The following is a 24,065-nucleotide window of genomic DNA, read 5'->3' as shown; positions in this document are numbered from 1 at the left end:
TGAACTATTAGCAAAGGTGGGTATCAAGGAGTTTCTTTATGTTGTTTCAGTCAATCTATTCATTTTTAGGAGTACACTTAACAAATTTGTTGGCTTCAATGAAACTCGATTTTTCAGTAAATAAAGCTTATAATAATCAAAGTTCCCTTTCTAAAACAGACTCTCCGTTTGATGAAAAACTCTTACCTCGCATATATACTATCACAATTTTGAGAAAACGGAACTATTATAAAGTGATACCGCGAAAGTTTTCTTGCTGATGTCATAGTTCTGTTTTGATTTTAAGTTTTTAAAATCCTATAATTGCAGTTTTTTCATTATTTTGAAGAAGATTTGCATTGTGTCATGTATTTCAAGGCGTGTTTTTTGAGGCGGCTTGAAATCCAGTCTATTGAAGTTAGAATTTTCCTGCATATAATTCCAGTTGTTTGAACGTTCAAATATGATATTGAAATACGACTACGTCCCTAGGTTGAGATTTCTTCTAAACATTTCTTATCTGTAAGTTATCGCATGATAACTTTGTGCGTTAATTTTGGTTTTGCCCTGCCTAGGTTAGGTAGAACATCTTATAAGAAAAGGAATGTTTGTCGTTGCCTAACCATAAGCTGAAGTCGAAGAATTTCCACAAAGGCACAACAAAATGGAATCAATTCAAAAATGCGTTGCAAAGTTTCCGAAAAAATCATTTGATTTCAAATGTGATAAATGACTGACAAAATTGAGTGAAAAATTAATGTGAGAAAACTGAGATCGAAATAAAAAAAGTCTTAAATTTAAACATGAGGAAACGTAGCATTAAAAACCGATTCAGCTTTATTTGTATATCACATATCAGTAGCGCCTAATTTTGACTCTGTACTTTGCCTATTTGTCTTTTTTTGTATAACTTTAAAAAAACTTAGACTAATGAACAGTTGTTTGTTTGAAACCCAAAAAACCAAACCTATAGTTTGGTATCGCATTAAAACTTACCAGTCTAAGCAAAATTACACCAGAATTTGAATTTTGAGAAGAGAAGAAAGATGCCGTCCATTATTTAAAATATTGAACGGCTGTGAACAACATTTCCCATTCGATAAACATCCAAAACAAAATATTAACAAGCAAAAAGAAAGTGCCTGTAATTGGTTGCTCTTCAGAAACTGTGGCTCCATTATTGCGGACAAAAGTTCGGGTAAAATTGAAAGCAGATGCTGTTTTAAATTTTGTTCTTTAAAATACGTCATCTGCGTCCTTCTACATGTTTTTTAAATGTTTGAAAAAGTGCGTCAATATTGGTGGACTGCCAGGAGTTAAAAAAAATCAAAACTATTAATTTTCATAAAGTTTGAAAAATTTAATGGTAGTGTCAGTTTCTAAGCAAACTTTTATCCGTAATTAGAACCGTCTTTTTTTGAAGTGTTTTAAAATCAAACTTAGACACAGAAGCTACTAAAAGAAAGTCAATTACAGAAAGCGAGGAGTAAAGACAATACGGCACTACGGACGGTAGAATCCGATGTCTATAAAAATTAGATTTTTGTTTGTTTTTTATTTGATGTTCTTGCAATATTTGACTCGTATCGCATTCTCTGCGCAAATACAGTTTTCATTTGCATAGTTTAGTTGATTTATGAAATTCGACAATAAAATGAAACTTTTGTGCTATTCAAAGAAAAAATTCAAGAATTCAGGCAAAACATACCTCAAAAAATTTTCACATTTTTTTGATGCGTCTTTCAAATTCCAAATTTTGAATCAAGAAATTTTTTTCCATTGATTCAGGATTTTTTTCAATAGAATGAGTACAGTTATGTACTAGGAAAAACAATTTGGAGATTGAAATTACGCAACTAATTCATGTCACCGCCTCATTTCAGTGACCGTATAGTTTTTGAACCCCCAGACGCACGTACTGTCTCTTTTACAGATTAATGTGCAATATAACGACACATTTTTGTATGTGGGGAATTCTTTACAATTCCAATGCTTCTCCGTCTTTCAATTAAAAGTTATTTTATCTTTTTTTTGCTCAATTTTTTGCTCGCAAATTTTATTGTCGTTAGTCGCCTGTGCATTTTGATATTTGATAACTTTGAAATCTAACAGAGAAATTTCGTACTCTAGAAAGATTCCAGTAACAAATCTGTAAAATTGAAGTTTCTATTTATTTTTGTTTTTATCAAAAATTCATCAATTATGTTTTTGTCTTCTGTAAAACCTGTGTGTAATTAATTGATGACTGCTCCAGGTGAATCGTATATTTTTTTTTTAAAAAAATGATTCACCTGAAAGGATGAATTCGAGAAAGTTATTCTGTACTTTTGTTTTGTATTGTTTTTTTCAGCCGATGCGCATTTCACTGTATTTCTAGTTCAGTGTCCGATGGATTAAAGAAAAAAATAGTTAATGACACGAGATGAACTATGAGCAAACGTGGGTATCATTCTTTGAAAAGAAGTCAAATCTTTATGTTTTTGTTCCGACCCACTTGTTGGGGGGAGGAAATATATACTCAAATGGGTTTTTTTTTCACTCAATTTTGGCCGATCGATATAGTCATCGTAGCGAAATGTGAGTGGTATCATTAAAAACCTCGCCCTGCGTAGAATTCGAAATTAAAAAGATATAATTGAATTTCGAATTTTTTTGAGGATTTACGGAGGTTTAAAGTTTTGTGTGAACACGTGATATTTGCATGATTTTGTTCATTTTAGCAAAATTTTTATTCAAATTAAGCCTTTCTATGAAAATATTATTTCAAAATTACATTTCACGCTAAATAAAGAACAAATTTTTTGCTACCAATAGACCGATAAAAAGGCTGGTTCTGGTCTCATGGGGAAGGTTACAATAAAAAAGTCGAATTCAATTTGAGAGCTGTTTTTTAGAAAACTTTTCCTATTCATTATTGTCATTGTAGTCATTTAGAGACCAGTCACTTTTCATATCAAGGTTCTGTTAATGAAAACATCATTTACAGTGAACTGATACCCAACGAACAAAAAGTTCGTTCTCAAGGGATCACTCATGTGTTTTTTTTTGTAATCAACTCTGTATTCATTTCTGCTGATTTTTTTTAAATTTTGCCTATATTTGTCGTTGTTTTCATAACCATAGGACTTATTGTGATGTCTTATTGATAATATATTGATTACAAAAACCCATGTATTCCCATTGAGGCATAACGTAGCGTAGTTTTTGTGTTAAAATGAAAACTCTTGAATTTAATGGCTGTTAACACGTTTTATGATTTTAAAAATAAAATTTTTCGAAATTTTTTGGAGATTAACCATTCTTAATCTTATTTTCGTGAACTCTAGGTCAGTGTAAGTAATAACAGGGCTCCATTATTTCTACTGCAACTAAAACTAATGTGGTAAGCTGTTTTATCTTGCAACAGTTGGTTTTATGACTTCAATATTACGAGTTCCCATAATTTTTTTAAAGTTTTTGGACATTTTTTTGTAATTTTTTTTACATTTCAATTTTTTTTTCTAGTATCCTAATATTTATAGTTCCCCGTTGCTCAGAGAAGACTTTAAATGCATCAAAGATAAGGTTTTCAGAGAAAAGTTTATGCTTTAATTGGCCGCGACACTTTCTTGCACCTTTCTGAATTTTTGGTTTTTGCCTGCTTTTGTTGTTGTTTTCATATTCATAAGACTTATTGTGATGTCTTATTGATGATTTAGGAATAACGAACATGTTTATGATCCCATTGAGGAGTGATTTTGCGTATTTATTGACTTCCACTGAGAGCTATTGAATTTAGTGGCTGTTAAGACTTTTAAAAAAAAATGAATTTTTTTTAACACCAACTTTCTTTAAACCTACTTCCATGAACTGTAAGTCAATCTCACTAAAGACCGAACCTATTTTTTTCTTCTATACACAATTAATCTGTTAGCGGTTTTAACTACTAACTGTTGGTTTTATGACTTCGATGTGACGAGTTTTCATAATTTCAAAAAAAATTTCGTTTTTTTTTTGTAATTTGGTTCCTTTTGAACTGTTATACCATTAACCCAACAATGATAGTTGCCAATGGCTTAGACAAGCTGTCCAATGGTTCAAAGATAAATTTTTCAGAGAAACGCTGATGGTTTCATTGGCTTCGACACTTGCTTCTTGCACTTTTCTACTGAAATTTTTGTTTTTTCATGTATTTGTTGTTGTTGTTTTTATAATCATAAGACTTATCGTGATGTCCAGTTGATGCCTTACGATGAACAAATATCGTTTTGTTCTCATTGAGGTACAACTTAGCGTATTTTTGACTTCCGTTGAAGGCTACTGAATGTTATGGCTATGATAAAACTGGTTTTCTCAAAAATTTCGTGTTTTTAATACGTTCATACTTTTAAAGTTATATTGTTAATAAAAGAACAACCTCATTGCTGTTAGAAAAAAGTATATGAAATTAGAAAAAAATTCCAAAAAATTTCTGATTTTGCTGTTTTTGCCTTTTTTTGTAATTCTTCATGTGTTCGTAAAATGCTGACTGGACTCATAAGCTTATAATTAAGGATTGAAAAAATGATTTTACTCAATGCAGTCAGTTTATAGCAAAAATTATTAAAGTATATGATATTGATCGATTTCAAAGACTTTTTTATGTTTTTCAGTTTTTGTTCTTTTCGTCAACCTTCAACTTATACTCATCAATGAGAGGTTTCATTCCTTGTAATTCAAAAAACATTTTTCCATCGATATCATGTCGTAACTTATGCTTTGTTTGTTGGACAATATGCGTTTTTATAAAAGTTTTGTGATTGGTCAATATTTGTGTTTCTTTTCCTCTTCTTTAAGAACAATCGCTTAAAAAAATATGTTTTTGCTTATTTTGTCGTTTGTTTTTTCCTCGTAGTGTTTCTAGTGGCAGATTTTGTGAGCGCTGTCATGTAATTCAATTAGTAGTGCGGTTGTGTTACGATTTTTAAAACTCAAATATTTATTTTTAATTATCTCATCAGGTTGACAATTAAGTCAAAAATGTCGATGAGCTCGGGTCGGAACATCATGTGCGAACGCACATTAACGAGCATTCTTGTTTAGTTTATCTGTTCAATTTTAGCAATATACTTAACAATTTTGTTGGCTTCAATGAAATTCGATTTCAGTAAGTAAAGCTTATAATAATCAAAATTCCCTTTCTAAAACAGACTCTACGTTCGAAGAAAAAGCTTATCTCGCGTATTTACTATCACATCTTTGAGAAAATGTTGGAAATATATTATATAAATGACGCCGGGAAATGTTTTTTGCTAATACCATAGTTCTGTTTTAATTTTAAGTTTTTTAAATCCTATATCTGCAGTTTATTTTCCATTTTTATGAAGAAGACAACAAACAAACAAAACATATATCAAAAAACAAACACAACATATATACTGAATTACAATGACTAACGCTTACAGACTACGCTTAAACTTACATTCAGACTTCAGTTATTATCGAAGCAGCAAAAATGCTGAACAAACTATTAGAGACGTGAACTTACAACATCTCAAATCTCAACAGCTCATTTTATCTAATATATTAATTTGTATATTAACTTTCTCTAGAACAAATAAGTCAATATATATATTTAACAATAAACAATTTAAAATATTATTTTTATTCCGGAATGGTTTTCCTTCTTCGCCGTCTCAGATACCAAACAATTTTCAAACCCTCTATTTGTATTCCCAGTTTGTTCTTCTTATTTTTATTTACGCTTAGATCTTCCCCTGAATCATCTTCGGCCAGAAAAAGTCAACTCAGCTTCGCCAAAACCGATGTTGCATTTAAGAAAACAAGCTCTGGTCCTTTAACTGGACAACCTTTTAGATTCTATGACCATCCGAATGGCTTGCCATTTTGCCAACGAGGTGACAAATTTGTCAAATTTCAAGACGTACATTACCGTGGATCAGGATTTAAACACAAACAGGCTGATTTCTGGGAAGCGTCTAAATTGGCAATTGCTCTCAACAGGCATTTGAATTTAAACTACGACTGTTTTTACCAATTGTCTCGGATTACCTTATAGTCATTTGATTTATCGCAAATTATTTTCTCACAATTTTAATGAATTGTTTCACTTTTAAACACTTTGAAATAGCTACATGTGGCAAAAAAATTGGTGTAGCCATTATTCAAGATTAATTTTAGGAAATTTTTAGTGCCTAAATTTTGTTTTTGTTCTACAAATTGAAAATATTTTGCAATTAGGTTCTTATTTCTGTTTTAGGCAAGATCTCACCTTAATCAAATCAAGTTTGAAGCAAAAGGTGGCATGCAACATCAAGCATCAGATTTCTGTTGCGTTCTTGGACAACATTGACAATGCTCCCTCCATTTCTGTCACTTTACGTTCTTATTGTCCATGGTAAAACACAGCGACAAAAAACACGGATTTTGTCACTCGTACTTACGGGTGAAGTAACCATGGGCCGCAGTTTTGAGCATTTCAAAAAACTCTTCACTTAACCTAAGGGTTCATAGTTTAATTTTATTGAGCAAACCCCTGAGACCAAAATGAGGATAATAAAAAAGTGTTGAAACCAGATTTTGTAATAGTGGAAAAATGATCAGTGTCCAAGCTTGCTGAAAAAAGATGCATGGAAAAATGTGAGCGATATTTCCAATTATAACTGAACTCCTTTCGCTTATTGCCACAGTTTTCCACAGATGCTTACAACTATAATTTGAAAACATGGTCGTGGAAAATATTGACAGTTTCACGCATTTTTTTTTTACAAAAATGTACTGATTACAATTTAACGTGCTTTTTGCTCATGCGCAAGCGTAGTACGTGATTATAACTATTTTTTTAATACAAATAGCTCAGAACGGCACAAACTCAAAAGCTTAGAAAAGAGGCATCGAATCTGCTGTCAAAGCACACAAAAATGGATACAAATTTTTACTACCTCAAATTTTTTCGGCCCCTGTTTCTTAAGCAAAAATTTCTTCCGCGAGTTTCTTTTTGTAAAATCATTCGTTGAATAATCGTAAGAAAAATCATCATTTTTTCTATTTATTGGATTTAATAGTACGATTTTTAGAAAAAAAACAAAATTGCACAGCCATTTATTTTCTTTCTGTCATTTTAAAGGCCTTCGGTGTGAATTTCCAACTAAAAGTATCACCTAGTTATTTTTAAATTCTCACAATATTGATGTATTTTACTGCTTTTTTACTCTTATTTTTTCTCAGAAAAATTTGGCACTATGAAGTAGTTTCAGGATTTTGAAATTTTTGTCTTTTTTTGTGAGTCATAGTGAATAAGAAAAAAGTGAATATTACTGAAAAAAATTATAACATTAAAAAATTCAAAGGTGAAACTTTTCAGTTTTAATCGATTTTTGAACTGACAATGGGAAATTTAATTACATTAGGAAACAAAGGTGGATTCAAAATTGAAAAATATCTATCGCAATGATTGTTTGGAAATCTTCAACAAGTTTTAAGGGTAGCATCAATTGCCAAATGTGCCTTTAGGGATACCTTGTGGTGATTTTTAAATTACTTTATAAGAATAAAATGGAGAGATGATAATTATGCGATGATTATTCTGATGCAATCCTACAGAAGTTAAAATATGGAACGGTTGGTTTTCGGGATTTGGACTAGCAGGCCTGGGTCAGTACTTGAAAATGCGTACTCGAAAATGATAATGATAATTGAAATATCTGTTGCTCGAGCAAATAAAACGTCAATTGTAATTGCCGAGCAAATTTAATCTAAATTTTCGCTGTTTACTGGCTACGTGCAAGAGAGCCGACTTTATAAGGAACCGATTATAAAAGCAAAAAGTTTCCTTGCAATGCCCTAAATTGTTATTTGCTTACCAAGAAAAATATTTAATTGGGTTAATTGATCTCATGATGGTTTGTGATAGTTTTGTATCAAGTCCCATTAGCCGCCTAGGAATGGCCAAGACCCCAGAAAATTTCAAGATGAATATTTATTAATTCGCTTTCAGTTTCTTTTACCAGAAAGTATTAAGATTTCATTTCTCAAATACTCGGTTATGAGAATTTGGTAGTGTCATTTCAGGAAATTTAATTGCCTGCAAAATTTATCTTAATTTATTGACTTGTAATTTCAATAAGTTATCGGATCCCTTTCAATCAGCTCTTTTAACTTCGGCTCTCTTACAAGTCAAACTGTTTACTACGATGAACGCCAACGTGTCAATTAGATAGAAAAGAAGGAAAGTCTAACTGGTTACTAATTTCGTAAAACATCGCCATCCGAAGTGCGGATTAAGAAGACGAATAGCAACTTGGACTTTCGATTTTTTAATTCTTGAAAAAATTGGTTATTAAATCGTTTCCTAAATATTTAACGAGGCAAATCGCTAAATAAACTATAGGCTCATTTGAAGCTTTTGTCGCTGATGTCCGAAAAGGCCTCATAGCGTAAGTTATACGCTAATGTGTAGATTTTGCAGCGTATTGACGACCATAGTTCTGAATCACGATTTACATTATACTTCCAAAGGTTTTTTGCACACTACAGAAATTGGTTTGACGTAAGGGTCGAGGAGCAAATTGTACAATAATTTACTATCAGAAGTACAAAATCACATAAAAGAAACCCCTAGCTCTTCTTTTTAAAAGCTACCAAGGAACTTTAATTTGTAAAGTTATTTCTTAGTATAATAAATTTAACTAACCATGAATTCGAACCGAGTTGTAAAGAATCGAACGCCCTTTAATGTGCTTTTGTGCAATAGACAATTTGCGTTCGAAAGTTTTTTTTACATTTAGGTAGAAAACAGCATGCTTATTTAAATATCAAACGTTTCGATGGTTGTGGTTCAAACACTATTAATAAAAACTTGCAAGTTTCGTAAACAACATTATGTAACTCAATTGTTTAAAATAAATCAAATGCTTGTTGAATTGTTCTTCTTCCAACACCAGGACGTTAATTGATTTCACTGCTCGCTTTTTGGCGTCTCATATTAATGGCAAGGAGCCGTGGCTGCTACGTGATGACTCTCTACAGTTCACGTGGACTTTTGGCATGATCATGAACATATCACAATCTACGTTCAGTGTGACTTCCACAAATGTGAGGATTATAGTAAATTTTGACACAGTTCTAATTAAATTTGCCACTATAATTATTCCCAAATATATAAACACTCTAATTGATTTTGATATAAACATCACGGTGTCACCCACATTCTTTGAATCCCTTATATTTTAACCCCAACTTTTTAACCCCTAAACCATTTAGCTAAAAGTGATGTGAAATGACCGAGGTGTATAAAAAATTTCCAGATCTCAGTCAGCTCACCCACTTTCAATCTGTATAAAATGTCTCACAAATGTCAGGAAAATAATAAAGCATAATATTCAATTATCGCAAGCGAAATTAGAGGCATTAGCTCTAGAAGTTATTTTGTCTAGACTGTAATAGGGCTAGTAAAGGTTACTGAGCAATAGATCGAACTCTAGAAGCATTCCTCTTTTATTTCATTCTGATATCAGCATGATTGCCGACTTTGAGTTTTTCATCTTGTCCAAAAACACTAAAAAAAATTGGAAGTAAAAGGCCAAGAATTTAACATTAAATAGTAAATAAGTATATCACTGCCTTGAATTACTCAAAAATCAAAGCCAAGAGCACTCAATTACACTAAGTATGGACCCAATTTTACAGATTTTTTTTTGGAAAACATTCGATTGAAAAATCTGAGTGAAAACCTCTTCGAGCGTTGAGCAGAGATTGGAATGCAAGCCAAAGAAAATTTCTGCTAGATTTTAAACTGGCTCCTATTAATGTTTTTCATTTTTCGAATAATGAGTCTTTGATACGATTTGTGTTTTGTGTTAAGTTATAGTTGAACTACATCTTAGTATTTTTGTTTGAGTTAGCGTCCTCTCTGAGAACTCAATGAGCTAAGTTGAAGCCTCATAACCTGAGCAGCTGATTTAGATCCTGGGCGCTAAGTCTATGATAGGGCCCCGAAATGGGTACACTGTTTTGCAACAATTAGATATGATACTTGTACAGCAGAGTTGCTAGCAACGTTATTTTCCTGGCTTCAGAGAATTGTAGGTTAAACTCACTTTTAATTGTTTTGGTTCGCTCTTTTATATTGGCCCTAAAAGTTTGTTTTTGAATTTAGCTTAACTATTTCATTCATCCGGAAATACCAGTTTATCTGTCTGCTAGAACAACAAAGATTTCGAACTTTTCGATTCAGACACATTTGCAATCAGAAAGGAATTGCACTCGAGTTACAGTTTTCCTTAAGAATCACTAGGCTAAAAAAAATGCAAATTTTTCAATGCCGCACTAATGAAGGTCAGAAATTTTGTGTTTTGTAAGTGCTGTAACTTTTTGCTAACTGTTTGTTTTTTACGCCGAAAAGAAATAAAAATTTATGTTAAACAAAATGCTGGTCTATATCACTAAGATTGAAATATATACGGTGTTGTTAAAATGTAGGAACTAAATGAATCAGAATAATAAGAACTAGAATAAAAAAAGAGGATCGTTATCGTCAAGGGGCCGGTATCGTTACTGAAACACATTTTTTTCATTGGCTGCAAATTTCGGACCAACTGAAAAATACGTCCTGTCAAGAACGTTCTGAAAGAAGTTCATTCTTCCAAGTTATGCAAAAAATTAAAACACCAGAAAACAAATTAGGCTTCAAAAGTGCAAGATCGTAACTAAAATTTAATCATGAAACCCCATAACAATAATTTTTTCACGAGAATTTGAACAAGTTTTTGCAAAAACGTCATCATTAATTCTTGAAACAAATATTAGGTAGAAGAAAAAAGAGCTGGTTAAAAAGTAATGGTAATCAATAATACTTTTTTATTAAATAAAAACAGAAATTAATCAGAAATACGCATTGTTGTTACTATATGCTGCCAAAATTTTGAACAAAACAGTACAAACTTCATTCTTCTCTGGTACGGTTTACAACGGTAAGCGAAGACAACCGAAAAGTGCACATTTTGCCATCGAAAAATCACTTAAACACAGCGTTTTTGATTTGTTTTGATAGAAAAATTGAAAAAGTCTATTAATTTTTCCTGTACAGTTCTTTTTTTCTAACTAAAATCTGAGTCCCTTGTTGTTTTGTTTGGTGAACAGAACAATCAAACAAAGTCAAAACATCGTTTTTTTTTGTTTTTTCGACACAAAGTTCGATGCTGCATTTTCCATGAGATGTCTTCAAGGAGTGGATTAATTGGGACTCCTTAGATAAAAAGTAAAAAGCGGTTTTAATATTAAAAGAGTGTTTTAAAGTCGGAAAACCAAAAACGCTGTAGATTTCTAGTTAGCGGTATAGAGGCGCAAGTGTGTTCAACTGAGCTGGTTGGAGCACGAGTGGGTCGAAGTCAATTTTGCTAAATTCGAAAAAATGCGCTAACCAGGTTGTAACTCTCTGAAAAAAAACCAAAAGCTTTAAAACATGGCGAACCCGACCACGGGACTCTGAATTTGAAAAGATAGTTTTTTAAGGGACATTTTTCAATAGTCAGTTTCTTCAGGCCCTACCTATATTTTAATAATCCTTTGAGCGAAATTGTTTATCCTTGTAATGCGGAGATGTATTTCTTACTCGCGCGCGTCAGTTCATCTTTCCAGCTGCAAACTGCAGTTTTTACTTGTAAACGGAATTGTGCCATCTGACGCAATTGTCTGAAAGTAGTTGAAAATTAGTTCAGAATCTTCGGATCCAGTTGACTGCAAGTTTTCCAAAGCAGTAATGAAATCTTTTATGCTGTGAATAGTGTGCATCCAATAAAAAGAGGTTTGGAGTTGTTTAGAAAGTCCCATTGCAGAACTAACTTTTAACTTTTTTGAGCAAATCAATGGCTGGCAGAGTAGCAAAATTGACAATTTTCAATGAGGAGGTCTCTTTAGTTTTGAGAAAGGTTTTTTCGCCGCGCTCTGTTACTGTCCTTTGTTTAGAAGTGATGACTGGACTAATGGTGATTGTTTTTCTGCAGTGAATATTGTCTGGCATGTTGAGTCGTCTTCCATTTCTCGCTCGTGATTTTAAACAAGTTGTTCCTGCCACTCTTCTTATCTCGTAGATCTGGTAAATTGCTGAGAATCGTTAAGATTTGCTGAGAATCGTTAAGGTTCGTTCATTGAGTTGTCCGATTCTGCCACTGTATTTTGTAAAACAACATAGCCAATAGAATACACGGCATTGTAAGTTGCCGATGCTTAAAGTAGTCACAGCCTCCAAAAACAAGTAATTCTGATTTTTTTGTTTGTCTGAATGAATTCAATGGTATCCAAGTATTTCACTTTGCTTGTCACTGTGTTTAACAATAAGCTCTGATTCCACTGTTAATACTTTGGTGAAATGATTTCCTGTAACCTTCAATTGCGAAAATAGATTTTTAAATTAGTTTATTGATTCACTGTCTCTGTTTTTTTTAAAAATTTTATGGATTTTCTGTCTGGGAGGATTTTTTCCGTTATATTTACTTTTTTCGGCTTAGAAAAGCACAGATACTCTCTATGCGCTTGCACTAAAGTGCAATCGCAACCCTTCCGGCTCGAAGTAAAACTTTTCATAAAAACGTCCCACAGTCCAACTTGACATGTGAAAACTTCTGACTTAAATATCGGGCAAAGTACTTGTCAGATAATGCTCTGTCCGAAAGGACTATTTTGAAAACACCTTTTCAGGTTTTACATAGCAAAATTTTGGTTATAACTTGCGCATGGAAAATTCTCTCTCTAAGATTCAACAAAAACAAAATTCAGTTTAGTTAATAACCTGCCGAGCTTGTTTGATCCGATCAAATCTAAATTATTGAAATTGTTTATGCAAATATGGACATATTAGCTTAAACAAGGTACTCGTTGCAGCATCCAGTAGAACTGCACCAAAATTGATCCACAAATTATTATTAAGTTTCAAAATGGTCATCTTTTTCTTATCGTTTGAAAAATTATACTATCTTACACAACAAATTTTCTTATAAGGACGTGTTATATAATCTTGAAGGGTATAAACTTCTTTTGGGGAAACTTGGAACGCAGAAGATGACGAAAGCGGGACGAAATTATTGATAACTCATAGATTCTGTCTTTTGGTAACAAAGAAATATCTCATCATCCGAACGATTAAAAAGATATCTCTCTGCTGAGAAGATGAAATTTGCAACAATTTTGTTTGAAAGCCATTATTTTGAAACAAAAATGAGAGTGCGGAATAAAGAATAGAACACCATCTCAAAAACTGTTGTTGCCAGAAACTGTTCCGTGTCACAAAGACACAAGCCAGTTTATCATTGCCAGTTCCGTACTCTCAACTTTTCAAGGTTTCAGCTTTATAATGTTCTTTTCTCACGAGCAATATCTTTTTCTATTTAATGGCTTGACCATTGCACACGACCCTAGATAGCCTTTCAAGATAACCGACGGACATGTAAGAATCTTGCAAGATAAGCGTCGATCTTGTAAGATTCTTGCAAGATAGGCGTCGAATTCTTGCTAGATTCTTACAAGATAAACGTCGAAGTCTTGCAAGAATCTTGCAAGATAGGCGTCTTATTTTTGAAAGGGACTTACAAGATAAGCGATGAACTCTTGCGAGGCCCTTGCAAAATGGGCATCCGGAAATCTAGTCTTAGCTTGAGCGTGGGCCTTTTTGGCTTCTTTGATGACTAGAGTCGGTTAATTACTGAGCTCCAGAAGCAGCGCACCTGACCTAGCTAGCCACCAAAGAAAAAAAATCCCCTAAAGAGTTAAGACCAATGCGCGAAGGGGTCACAAACAAGGGCGGTGTTTATCGCGCTGCGCAAAATAGATCACAAACAAGACCTTTATTAGTGCTTACCTTGTGATACACATTTGTTGTGAACATAATGAACCACCGAAACGATCATTGAACAATTTTTCCGGAAATGAGTTTTTCAAATATGTTATTGAAGGCAGAAGTGATATGAAAGTTTCTGTTTTGAACAGAAAATTCCCTTCGACTGGTCGAACTCATAAGAGAAAATGATTTTTGAGTTAATAGGACTTCAATCAAATTTTCACTTTTCTCTTGAACATTTTTCGACGTCTATCTTGCAAGATCTTGCAAGTTTCTTACAAGGTAGGTGTCCCGATCTTGCAAACTTACACGATAAGCGTCATTTGCAAGAATCCTGCAAGATCTTGCAAGATAAGCGTCATTTGCAAGAATCTTGCAAGATCTTGCAAGATACGCGTCGGAATTCGACAAGGGGAATAACCCTCTGATTGCAAACAAGCCTCGAATACTCTGCAATTGCAGCACGATCTTTTCATGATATTAATGTTTTGATAATCCCTCGATGAAGTTTAGATCAAACATTGCCAGATCAAACATGAAGTTCACATCTGGTCGGGTGAATTTACAAACACAAACACGCGCAAAAAAATGTTGATATCGAACGTAAACAATATTTCGAGTTTTTCACTATTGTTGTTCTCAAACATTGCATATTTTTAGTTGACTGGTTTTAACATCAGGTATTACAGAGCACGTGACATCACACAGTAAATCATTGTGTAAAAACTAATTATGGAATTGTATGTAGAAATAAATTAATTAAATTATTTGTAGAATTAATTTACATTTTTGTCGAAATTACAGCAAATTTTCAAGTTTTTGAAACCATCACAACTGTCACCGAATTCATTGCATTTCATATATTTGTTAGCGTCTCTAGTAAATATATTTTCAGGGTGCTACGGGTCGATGTCGACTAAGGATGGCCCCGATGACTGTTTCCAGACTGGACGCTATAGCTACCAACACAATAACCGTGGAATTTGGCGTGGGGGGAACACAATGTCATTCTTGTCATTATAGGGTAGGAGCGATCAACATTTCAAACACTATTGTTGCCAGAAACCAATTCCTGTCATCCAAAACACAAGCTAATTTATCATTGCCGATTCCGTACTCTCAGTTTTTCAAGGTTTCCGCGTTATATACTGCAGCATACCTGCGAAAAGTATCTGTAAAATTAACTGCGACAAAAAATCAGATCCGAACTGGTGAGTTAAAACTAAGCGTTTTAAAATTACGAGGATTTGACAAATATTGCGCGTTATACAAAGTGAACGAAATCAATTTACTTCGGAAAATTGATGAGCTAGGTATTAAAAAAGATAATACTATTGTATACGTTATGACAGACCTTCCACAAAACAGTAAACATATTAGAACGTTGAGAAACCATTTCAAGAATCATTATTTATTCGAAGCCAGGGACATTCCAATTTTTCGTCGTGAACCATTTGTTAGTACGGGAACATTTCTTGTTTATATTGTGGAAATGGAGTTAATGGAACTTGCTGACAGTTATGTAACAACGTATCGTGGTCATGGGACTAGCAACCCAACGAAAGAACTCGGAACAATTGCCCCTGAAACATGTTACGAGAAACACAAGTTTAGACCATGGAACTTTCAGTACAAATTTTGGTTAATTATTTGAAATTTTTATCCTGAGAAATTTAAATTTGTTTATCCGTTGTTTGGAAAATTGTTTTCAACGTATCACTAATCCCCTTGTCAAAATTAACCCTTAACGCGGCGAGCGATTTGGGTGCAGGTACTGAGGGGACTTTAGAATTTACCACCCCGCCCGCAAGGAAATTATAACCCAAATAGATGCCAGAAAGTGGCCCCAGTTGAGAAATTTCCAGTTTTTAAACATAAGAAATGGTCGGTATTGTCGTTTTTAATTCCAGCCAAAAATGTCAATAGTTCAGGCGATTTTTTCGAGTTTTTTTGTTTTCGAACGTTTTTTAAACATAAGAAAGATTGGGTATTGTCGTTTTTAAACGCAAGACATATTCGGTATTGTCGTTTATGTCCCTCACCTTTAAAAAATGACAAAAGCAAAGTTTTAATTTTAAAAACAACGATACCATATATTTCATACGTTTGAAAGCGAAGATATCGAGCAAACAAAACATTTCTTTTTGGAAAACTGAACATACCGAAAATTTCGAGCGGCGTTTTTGTTCGATCTTCTTGACTGGGGGAAACTCAGGTATAATGAGGGGGGCTTAGACTTTTCAAAACTGGATCTCCGAAAATTATCCCCGAGTGTATCGAGCTAGCAAGCAATTAATGCAAATTTGACATAGAATAGGTGGCGACCACACTAAACATTCCTTTAATGTCAAACCAAAGTCATGCGATGCATGTATGCCACCGTGTAAGTTAGGCGTGTGTGCTGCCTTTTAGATCCATACCTTTTTTCTCGGCTTTTCATAATTAGGTTTAGCTAGAATGTTTTTGGGAATCTTTTGTGTCTTGAATACCACATAAAAATCCGTCGAAGACCATATAGAGTTTATTTGGAATCGTAAGCTTGGGCTTTGTTGGTCAAGAAAAATGCATAGACAATGAAATTTTTCGAGAGTTTCCTGAAAAAGTCGTATTATGTCTTAGAAACGATATAAAAAACCAAAATTTATTTTAACGCATGGAAAACATTCATATCACTGTCTGCTTAACAGGAATAATTTTACACGGCTCTAATTCGTAGATAATAGCAAAAACGTTCATTGGATATTAAGATTTTGAGTTGGTTAGAAAGTTATAAAAATGCGCAAAAAAAGTTTGTGTCACTCTTTATATTGAACAATTGTTTGTTTTTGCGCTGATTTTATGTACGGTTAAAGTTTTTCAGGATTCATTCCATTCACCGGACAAAATTTGTGACACTAGCAAAAAAAAATCCAACCAATTCTCAAAGTTCACAAAAATATCTGTCTAGCTACTTAAATACCGTTTTCCAAGACTATAAGTCAATTCTTCAACCATACCACAGATCAGATGCAAATATTGTTTAAAAACAGTATACAGCATTGTATTGTTTGGTGCCTCCTTTGATTTTTTTGCTCATTTTTTCAGTATGTTGGAAGTAGTATCGAAAACAATGAAATGTGTTTTAGATACCATATTCAAGAACCCAATAAAATCTATTTCTCCATATCGCATATCAATATTAACAACATGGACAAAACTAATTTGTGGTGTTGTTATTTTATTCTTTTCTCATACAGCAGATACGAAATTTAAAAAAAAAATAAAAAAGCGGTTCCCGAGCTGACGGTAAATTTGCCGCGCCCTGTTTTTTTTGCAATTTGAAGACCTGCAGCTGCCAATTTTTTTTTACTAGAAATTGAAAATCAAAAATTATTTCTTACATCAGAAAGGGTAGTCAAATTCATGATCTAGGTTTCATGACAAAACCTTCGACTAAAATAGGTTTGAGCGATATTAAAAAAAATATCTAAACTGGTCAACAAAAAATATCTAAACTAGTCTAAGACAGTCAACAACAAATTTTACCGAAAAATTTTCACCTCAACAGATCTTTTCCTTTTCTTCTGACGCGTAATTCTGAGAGCCTTTCAAATGTTGCCCATAAGCCACAAACCTAGGACTATGAAAGTAAATTTACCATTCAAGACTGGAAGGAGATATTGGAAAAGTATAAAAACGTGTAAAGTTATAAAGTTTGCGGTGCCCTGGCCAACAATATCCCTTGCTCCTAATGGCAAAAATTGATACCGCGCGCACAAGAACAAAAAAACAGAACCGCTTTAAGCAAAAAAATTTTTCCCACTGGAAAAATAAACCATTTCAGCGTGATCCTGAGAGAGAAACAAGAAGTACCTCCTGACCAAGTGGAACACATAATGACATTACCATTACGATGCAGAGGTATACCCCAAAATTTCCGCCTTAGTAAAATTGGCTCGAAAATTAGATACATACAATGAACGAAATTAGGGGACATCCTTTGTGTCTATTATTCACGCGCATTTTGAGCATGCATTAAGCACTTTAATAAAGATTTAATTGAAGTTTGGCGATTTTGGTATACCTCTGCGTCTTAATGACGGAATATTTGGTTTTATGTGATCCAAACCATCGCTCTATATTTGAATCACGAACATTTATCAATCACAAAGCCGCGAAATCTTGTCAATTTAAGCCGGCTTTCTCTCTTTGCTAAACAGAATAAGGAAATCTCCGGGACTCGAATTATACTCTGCGGTATAAAATTCGTTTTGTCAGCTATTGGTGACAACTAACTTCTGTTGACAAACAATTAGAGAACATATTGTCAAAGATTTTTGTTGTGTTTTGCAATTGAATCTCTTCTAGTACCAATTATGCCTTGCAGTCTCCTTGCAATTCTAAGGTGTGAAGATATTGTCATTAGGAAAAACGCGAGGCCACAGAGTGGCACAAGGATAGCTGAATTCTCAATTTCCCACTTATAGAAGCACGGTTTGAATGAGTTCTAAAAACAGCTAATTGTCTATGACATACTAGAATTTTGTTTTTTGAATGAGCCCAATTTTTGTATTCTGGTTCGTTGTTGTTTTTTACTACAATGCCGACCCACTAACTAAGCATCAAAAACTGCTGCAATTGTAAATTTGTCCGAGAGTTTGAATTACCAACTCCTAAAATTTCCGTTGGAATTGAAGCTTGCAGCAGTGAATCTTGAATTAAAACGGTGCCAATAAAATATTTGCAGGCTAGACGACGCAGCTCAGTACATTTTTCGTCAGATGGTGCGTTGAAGCGCATTTTTTTTTTTACAGATTTTGGAGCAAAAAAAGCAATAGAACAAAATCACAACGACTTGATTCTGATCATAGAGAAAACTCAATTTGTTTGACAAAATCTCTACTCGAAGCAAAAAAAACTGCTGGCGATATTTTAGTTGGGGGATATTTAGTTCATAATTATCAGCTGTATGCATTCAGCTATCAATTTTATAATGTTTCCTAGAGAAAAGAAAAAAACATAGCCGGCAGAATTCCGGAAACGACTCGAAGTGGAAATCTACTCAAATGCCATCCAAATACACATCAGACAAAACGTGCCTCCGATTATTTAGGATTATCTTGAAAGGAAACCGTAAAACTGAAAAATTAAAAAATCAAATCTATTAAAATATGATAAAAAATCTGATCAAATTCTGTCATAAATTGAGAACCTGAAATAACTATCTCTGCCACAATTACTTCATCAACAAAATTAGTATCTACTAATACCACTTATGAGATTTTTTTAAAAAATATTTGAAGGCAAATCGTGAAAAAATAAGCTCTTACAGAGAACTTTGACGAAAAAACTGGAAAAAATTATTGTATTTCTTAATATTACAAAAGCATATAAACCCACACAAAAGCTTTTCAGTCAATAAGGTATTCAGAAGCTCGCAAAACAATAGACAAGTCATAATAGGTCGAAAAACTTGTCTGAAGAACAGAAAAAACCGAAAAACTGCAAAAAATTTTGAAAATAGTTCCAATTGTCGCCATTTTTAGTCATATTTCTCTACAAAAAAAGTGCTTAATATCAACAAAACTGTAACCCCGTGTTTATTAAAAACTGCTCATGTAATAGGGGTCTTTTCAATTCCCATTTGAGGCAGTAAAACAAAACAATAGTAAAAAAATCGTAAAAATTAGCCCAAAAGTCAGCAAAATACATGAAAAACATCCGAATTAGCATGAAATTCATATAATTTGTCAGAAACCTTCAAACCAAACCTCTTAACCGAAAAAAAAATTGAGAAAAAAACTGCTTGAAAATGCCGCACGTGGACAAAAAATTTCGCCCGCTTACAGAATTCTTTTTCACACCTCAATTTCTAGCTCTCTAAAAACAGCGCTATGAACAAAAAAACCACTCCCTTTTCGCTCCACTCTTAATTTTGTTCAGCAACAAAATCACTCCAAATTTTTTTACGTGTTACATTTCCCGCTTCAAAATTCACTCCAATAAAATTGATTGAAAAAATACTTCTCCAATACTCCTCTTCGAGTCGTAAAAATGCAAGTTTCACATTTCACATTATGCAAAAAATATTTATATTTGCACATTTTTTTCGCAAAATCTACAAGTTGTTTATCTGTGACTGTAAGTATGCCGTCATCTGTTTGCAATGTATGTTGATTTAAGATTCACTTTCATTACATGATCGAGTCCAATTTTTTTTGCAATGATGTCGAGCTTTATAAAGGCAGATAATATGCTCTGTGTATTGTAGGATTGAAACTCTAAGCTTTCGGGATTGAATTTAAAAAAAAAACAAATAATAGTTTAATGTTGGTTGATGAAATTTTGCTTTTGCCAGCTATGATTTGATTTTGTAAAGACTCCCAGGCTGAGGTGCCAGACGGAAGCAAGTATGTCCAGACCGTCCCAGACGGAAAGTACCTATGTCCAGACCGTCCCAGACGGAAGTTGCCTATGTCCAGACTTTCGTGCGTTCGCCAGACTTTCGTGCGTTCATGTCCAGACTTTCGTGCGTTCACCAGACTTTCGTGCGTTCATGTCCAGACTTTCGTGCGTTCACCAGACTTTCGTGCGTTCATGTCCAGACTTTCGTGCGTTCACCAGACTTCCGTGCGTTCAACCGATTTTTGTGCGTTCATGTCCAGACTTTCGTGCGTTCTACAGACTTTCGTGCGTTCATGTCCAGACTTTTGTGCGTTCACCCAATTTTCGTGCGTTCAACCGATTTTTGTGCGTTCATGTCCAGACTTTCGTGCGTTCACCCAATTTTCGTGCGTTCAACCAATTTTTGTGCGTTCATGTCCAGACTTTCGTGCGTTCATGTCCAGACTTTCGTGCGTTCACCCAATTTTCGTGCTTTCAACCGATTTTTGTGCGTTCATGTCCAGACTTTCGTGCGTTCACCCAATTTTCGTGCGTTCAACCAATTTTTGTGCGTTCATGTCCAGACTTTCGTGCGTTTATGTCCAGACTTTCGTGCGTTCACCCAATTATCGTGCGTTCAACCAATTTTTGTGCGTTCAACCAACTTTCGTGCGTTCATGTCCAGACTTTCGAGCTTCAACAGACTTTCGTGCGTTCATCAGATTTTATTAATTTCACCAGGTTTTAGTGCGTTCATGTCCAGACTTCTGAGCCTTCGACAGTCTTAAGATGAGTTCACGTTCAGACTTTTATGTTTTCCCCAGATTTAGTTTCGTTCACCGGGTTTTCGTGATTTAATGTCCAGACTGTTCGAAAATGTCCATTCCGTTTGTTTCGAATAATTATTTTTAAAAAATCTGACTTATTCAGCCAAGCAGTCGTCCAAATCAAACCAAACTCTATATGCAGTTCTTTTTTTCTACGTAAAAGGAAGAACAAAAACAATTTTTACTATTGCTTTTCTAGAAAAAAAAATTGGTATTCCATACGGGAACTTACGATTATTGTGAATAAACATTTTTGAAATATAGTATTTTTGATCGGGTCAAGGAGTTTCCCAAATCGAACAAAACTCGGTATGCAGTATTCTTTGTGTATATAAAGCCTAAAAGAAAAAGAGTTTTTGTTATTGCTTGCCTTGGAAAAAAAATAACTTTTCATACGCTAATTTGCTTTTAATTCAAAAATTTAGTTCTGAAATGTAGTATTTTTGATCGGGTCAAGGACTTGTCCAAATCAAACCAACCTTGTTAGGAAGTAACCGCAGTGTATGTAGAATCCAAAAAGAAAAAATTTTGTCATAGCTTGTCCAGAGAAAAAGTTGCTATTTCATATACAATTTTACGATTAATTCGAATTAAAATTTTTGAAATATACTAATTTTGTATTTATGATCGGGTCAAGGAATTGTCCAAATCTAACCAAACACGGTAGGGAGTACTTCCGGTGTATGTAAAACCAAAAAAGAAAAATAATTTGCTATAGATTGTCTGGAGAAAAATTTGGTATTTCATATAGAAATTTACTATTAATTCGAGTTATTAAATTTGAAATAAAGTATTTTTATATTTTTGATTGGGTCAGAGATTTGTCCAAATCTTTTAAACTCGTAATGGTGAATTCCCTGTGCATATAGAGCTTGAAACTAAAAGAATTTTTGCAAAAGCTTGCCTAGGAAAAAAAGTTGGTATCTCACAAGGAAATATACAAATATTTTTGAATAATTATTTTCAATTCGAATAGTTATTTTTAAAAATAAGTCTTTTGGATTTACTCATAGAGTTGTTCAAATCAAATTAAACTTGGTATGGAGTATCACCAGCGCTATGATAGTGTAAAGCAAAAAGAATTTTTGCTATAGCTTGCCTAGGAAAAAAGTTAGTTTTTCATACGGAATTTTGCAATTATTTCAAATAAATAATTTTAAAAATAGGTCTTTTTGATCGGGTCAAGGAGTTGTCCAAATGGAACAAAACTCGGTATGGAGTATCCCCAGTGTAGTTAGAGTCTAAAACAAAAAGAGTTTTTGCTATAGCTTGCCTAGGAAAAAAGTTAGTTTTTCATACGGAAATTTTCAATTATTTCGAATAAATTGCTATTGATCAATTTTAAAAATAGATCTATTTCTTTGGGATGAGGAGTTGTTCAAATTGAGCCAAACTCGGCATGGAGTATCCCCTGTGTACCTAGAGTCTAAAACAAAAAGAATTTTTGTAATAGCTTGCCTAGGAAAAAAGTTAGTTTTTCAATCGGAAATATCGGCTTATTCGCTTACTCTATTTTCAAAAATATAGAAAATTCATCGGGTCAAGGAGTTGTTCAAATCTAACCGAACTCGGATTGAAGTGTTCTCTGTGTATATAGAGTTCAAAACAAAAAGAATTTTTGCTGTAGCTAGCCTAAGAAAAAAAATATTTTTTCAAACGGAAATTTGCGATTTATTCAAATCATTCATTTCGAAATATAAATTTTTGATTGGGTCAAGAAGTTGTCCAAATTTAACCAAACTCGGTAGGGAGTATCCCCTGTATATAGAGAGTCTAAAACAAAAATAATTTTTGCTATAGCTTGGCTAGGAAAAAAGTTAGCTTTTCAATCGGAAATATCGAGTTATTCGCTTATTATTCGCTTATTATTTAGTTTTTTGATCCAGTCAAGGAGTGTCCCAAATCTCAATAAACGTGGTATGGCGTACTACCAATACATGTTGCGTCTAAATAAAGAAGAGTTTTTGCTATAGCTTGTCTAGAAAGAAAGTTGATATTTGATAAGAAAAATTACGATTAATTTGAAATTTTTTTTCTGAATTATAGTATTTTTGATCGGATCAAGGAATTGTCCAAATCTAACCAAATGCGGTAAGGAGTACTCCGAGTGTATGTACAGTCGGAACCGAACAGAATTTTTGCTGCAGCTTGTCTAGAAATGAGGTTGTGGTTTCATACAGAAATTTACGATTATTTCGAAATATTATATTTGAAATATATTGTTTTTGATTAGTCCAAGTAGTTTTTCAAAATTAACCAAACTCTCTAGAGAGTACTTGCATTGTATGCAGACTCTAATGTAAAACAAGTTATTGCTATATCTTGTCTAGAGAAAAAGTTGGTTTTTCACACAGAAGTTTACCATTAAAACGATTATCGATTTATTGTACTTATAGTATTTTTAATCAGATCAAGGAGTTGTTCACATCTAACCATACTCGGCATGGAGTATCTTCAATGTAATTAGAGTCTAAAACAAAAAAAAGTTTTGCTATAGCTTGCCCACACAATAAATCGTTTTGTCACAATTCAAAAAAGTCTCGTTAATTTTTGTCGGAGTTTTTGTTCTCATCAAGAAAACTATTCTGTTTGGAAAAGAAATATAGCAAACGTATACTCATTTTTTTGCTCATTGCCTCTATTTTCCAAATCACTATAACCGAGTAATCGTTTCATTAAGTTTTGTGTTTTAAAATGCAAAATAACTCAAAAAAACTTGAGAAAAACGCCCTTTTTGAGGTCATTTTCTGTTTTTAACTGATGTTTCAGCTTCAAAACTATACTTTTTTGTAGTCTTCGTGCAGCTTATCAACCAAGCTTCACAAAACAATGATTTTTTAAATTGAAAGTTTTTGATTTTCTTGAGAATTAGGCCGAGGAACGCCACCCAATCGAGATGAAAATTTGCAAAAAAAACGAAAATTCAAAGTTGTTTTTGTTAATAACTACAAGCACAGAAAGAGTTAAGATACGTTCTAGTGTCCAAAATAAAGCTTACCTTCTCTGCTTTACACTCATATATATTGTTTGAATAAGTTTTGCGACCCGAGGTGAGTTTTTTTGCCTTTCCCGAAGAATGCTAAAAA

The 24,065-nt window shown here is 33.4% G+C and overlaps 2 protein-coding genes across 2 annotated transcripts in view; both read left to right on the top strand.

Annotated features, from left to right (window-relative positions):
• Positions 1–24,065, top strand: part of LOC142351224 (mediator of RNA polymerase II transcription subunit 22-like) — a 595,906-nt gene that overhangs the window by 377,538 nt on the left and 194,303 nt on the right. The window lies entirely within an intron of this gene.
• On the top strand, positions 5,454–15,491 carry LOC142350617 (uncharacterized). The gene is made up of 3 exons (XM_075402520.1): positions 5,454–5,961; positions 8,901–9,051; positions 14,685–15,491. The coding sequence occupies exons 1-3, from the start codon at positions 5,612–5,614 to the stop codon at positions 15,441–15,443; spliced, it is 1,260 nt and encodes a 419-aa protein (XP_075258635.1). The 5' UTR covers positions 5,454–5,611; the 3' UTR covers positions 15,444–15,491.

This window comes from Convolutriloba macropyga, chromosome 12 (genome assembly GCF_964194025.1).
Source record: "Convolutriloba macropyga chromosome 12, txConMacr16.3, whole genome shotgun sequence".
In the NCBI taxonomy this organism is placed as follows: Eukaryota; Metazoa; Xenacoelomorpha; order Acoela; family Convolutidae; genus Convolutriloba; species Convolutriloba macropyga.
The sequence above is the reverse complement of the archived record's forward strand: the minus strand, read 5'-3'. Positions and strand labels throughout refer to the sequence as shown.

Excerpts from the sequence above, each read along its gene's own strand:
- LOC142350617 (XM_075402520.1), top strand. The coding sequence starts at position 5,612 with ATGGTTTTCCTTCTTCGCCGTCTCAGATACCAAACAATTTTCAAACCC. Across the intron at positions 5,962-8,900 it reads TTGGCAATTGCTCTCAACAG|GACGTTAATTGATTTCACTG; the intron begins GCATTTGAATTT and ends TTCCAACACCAG. Across the intron at positions 9,052-14,684 it reads TCAGTGTGACTTCCACAAAT|GGTGCTACGGGTCGATGTCG; the intron begins GTGAGGATTATA and ends ATATATTTTCAG.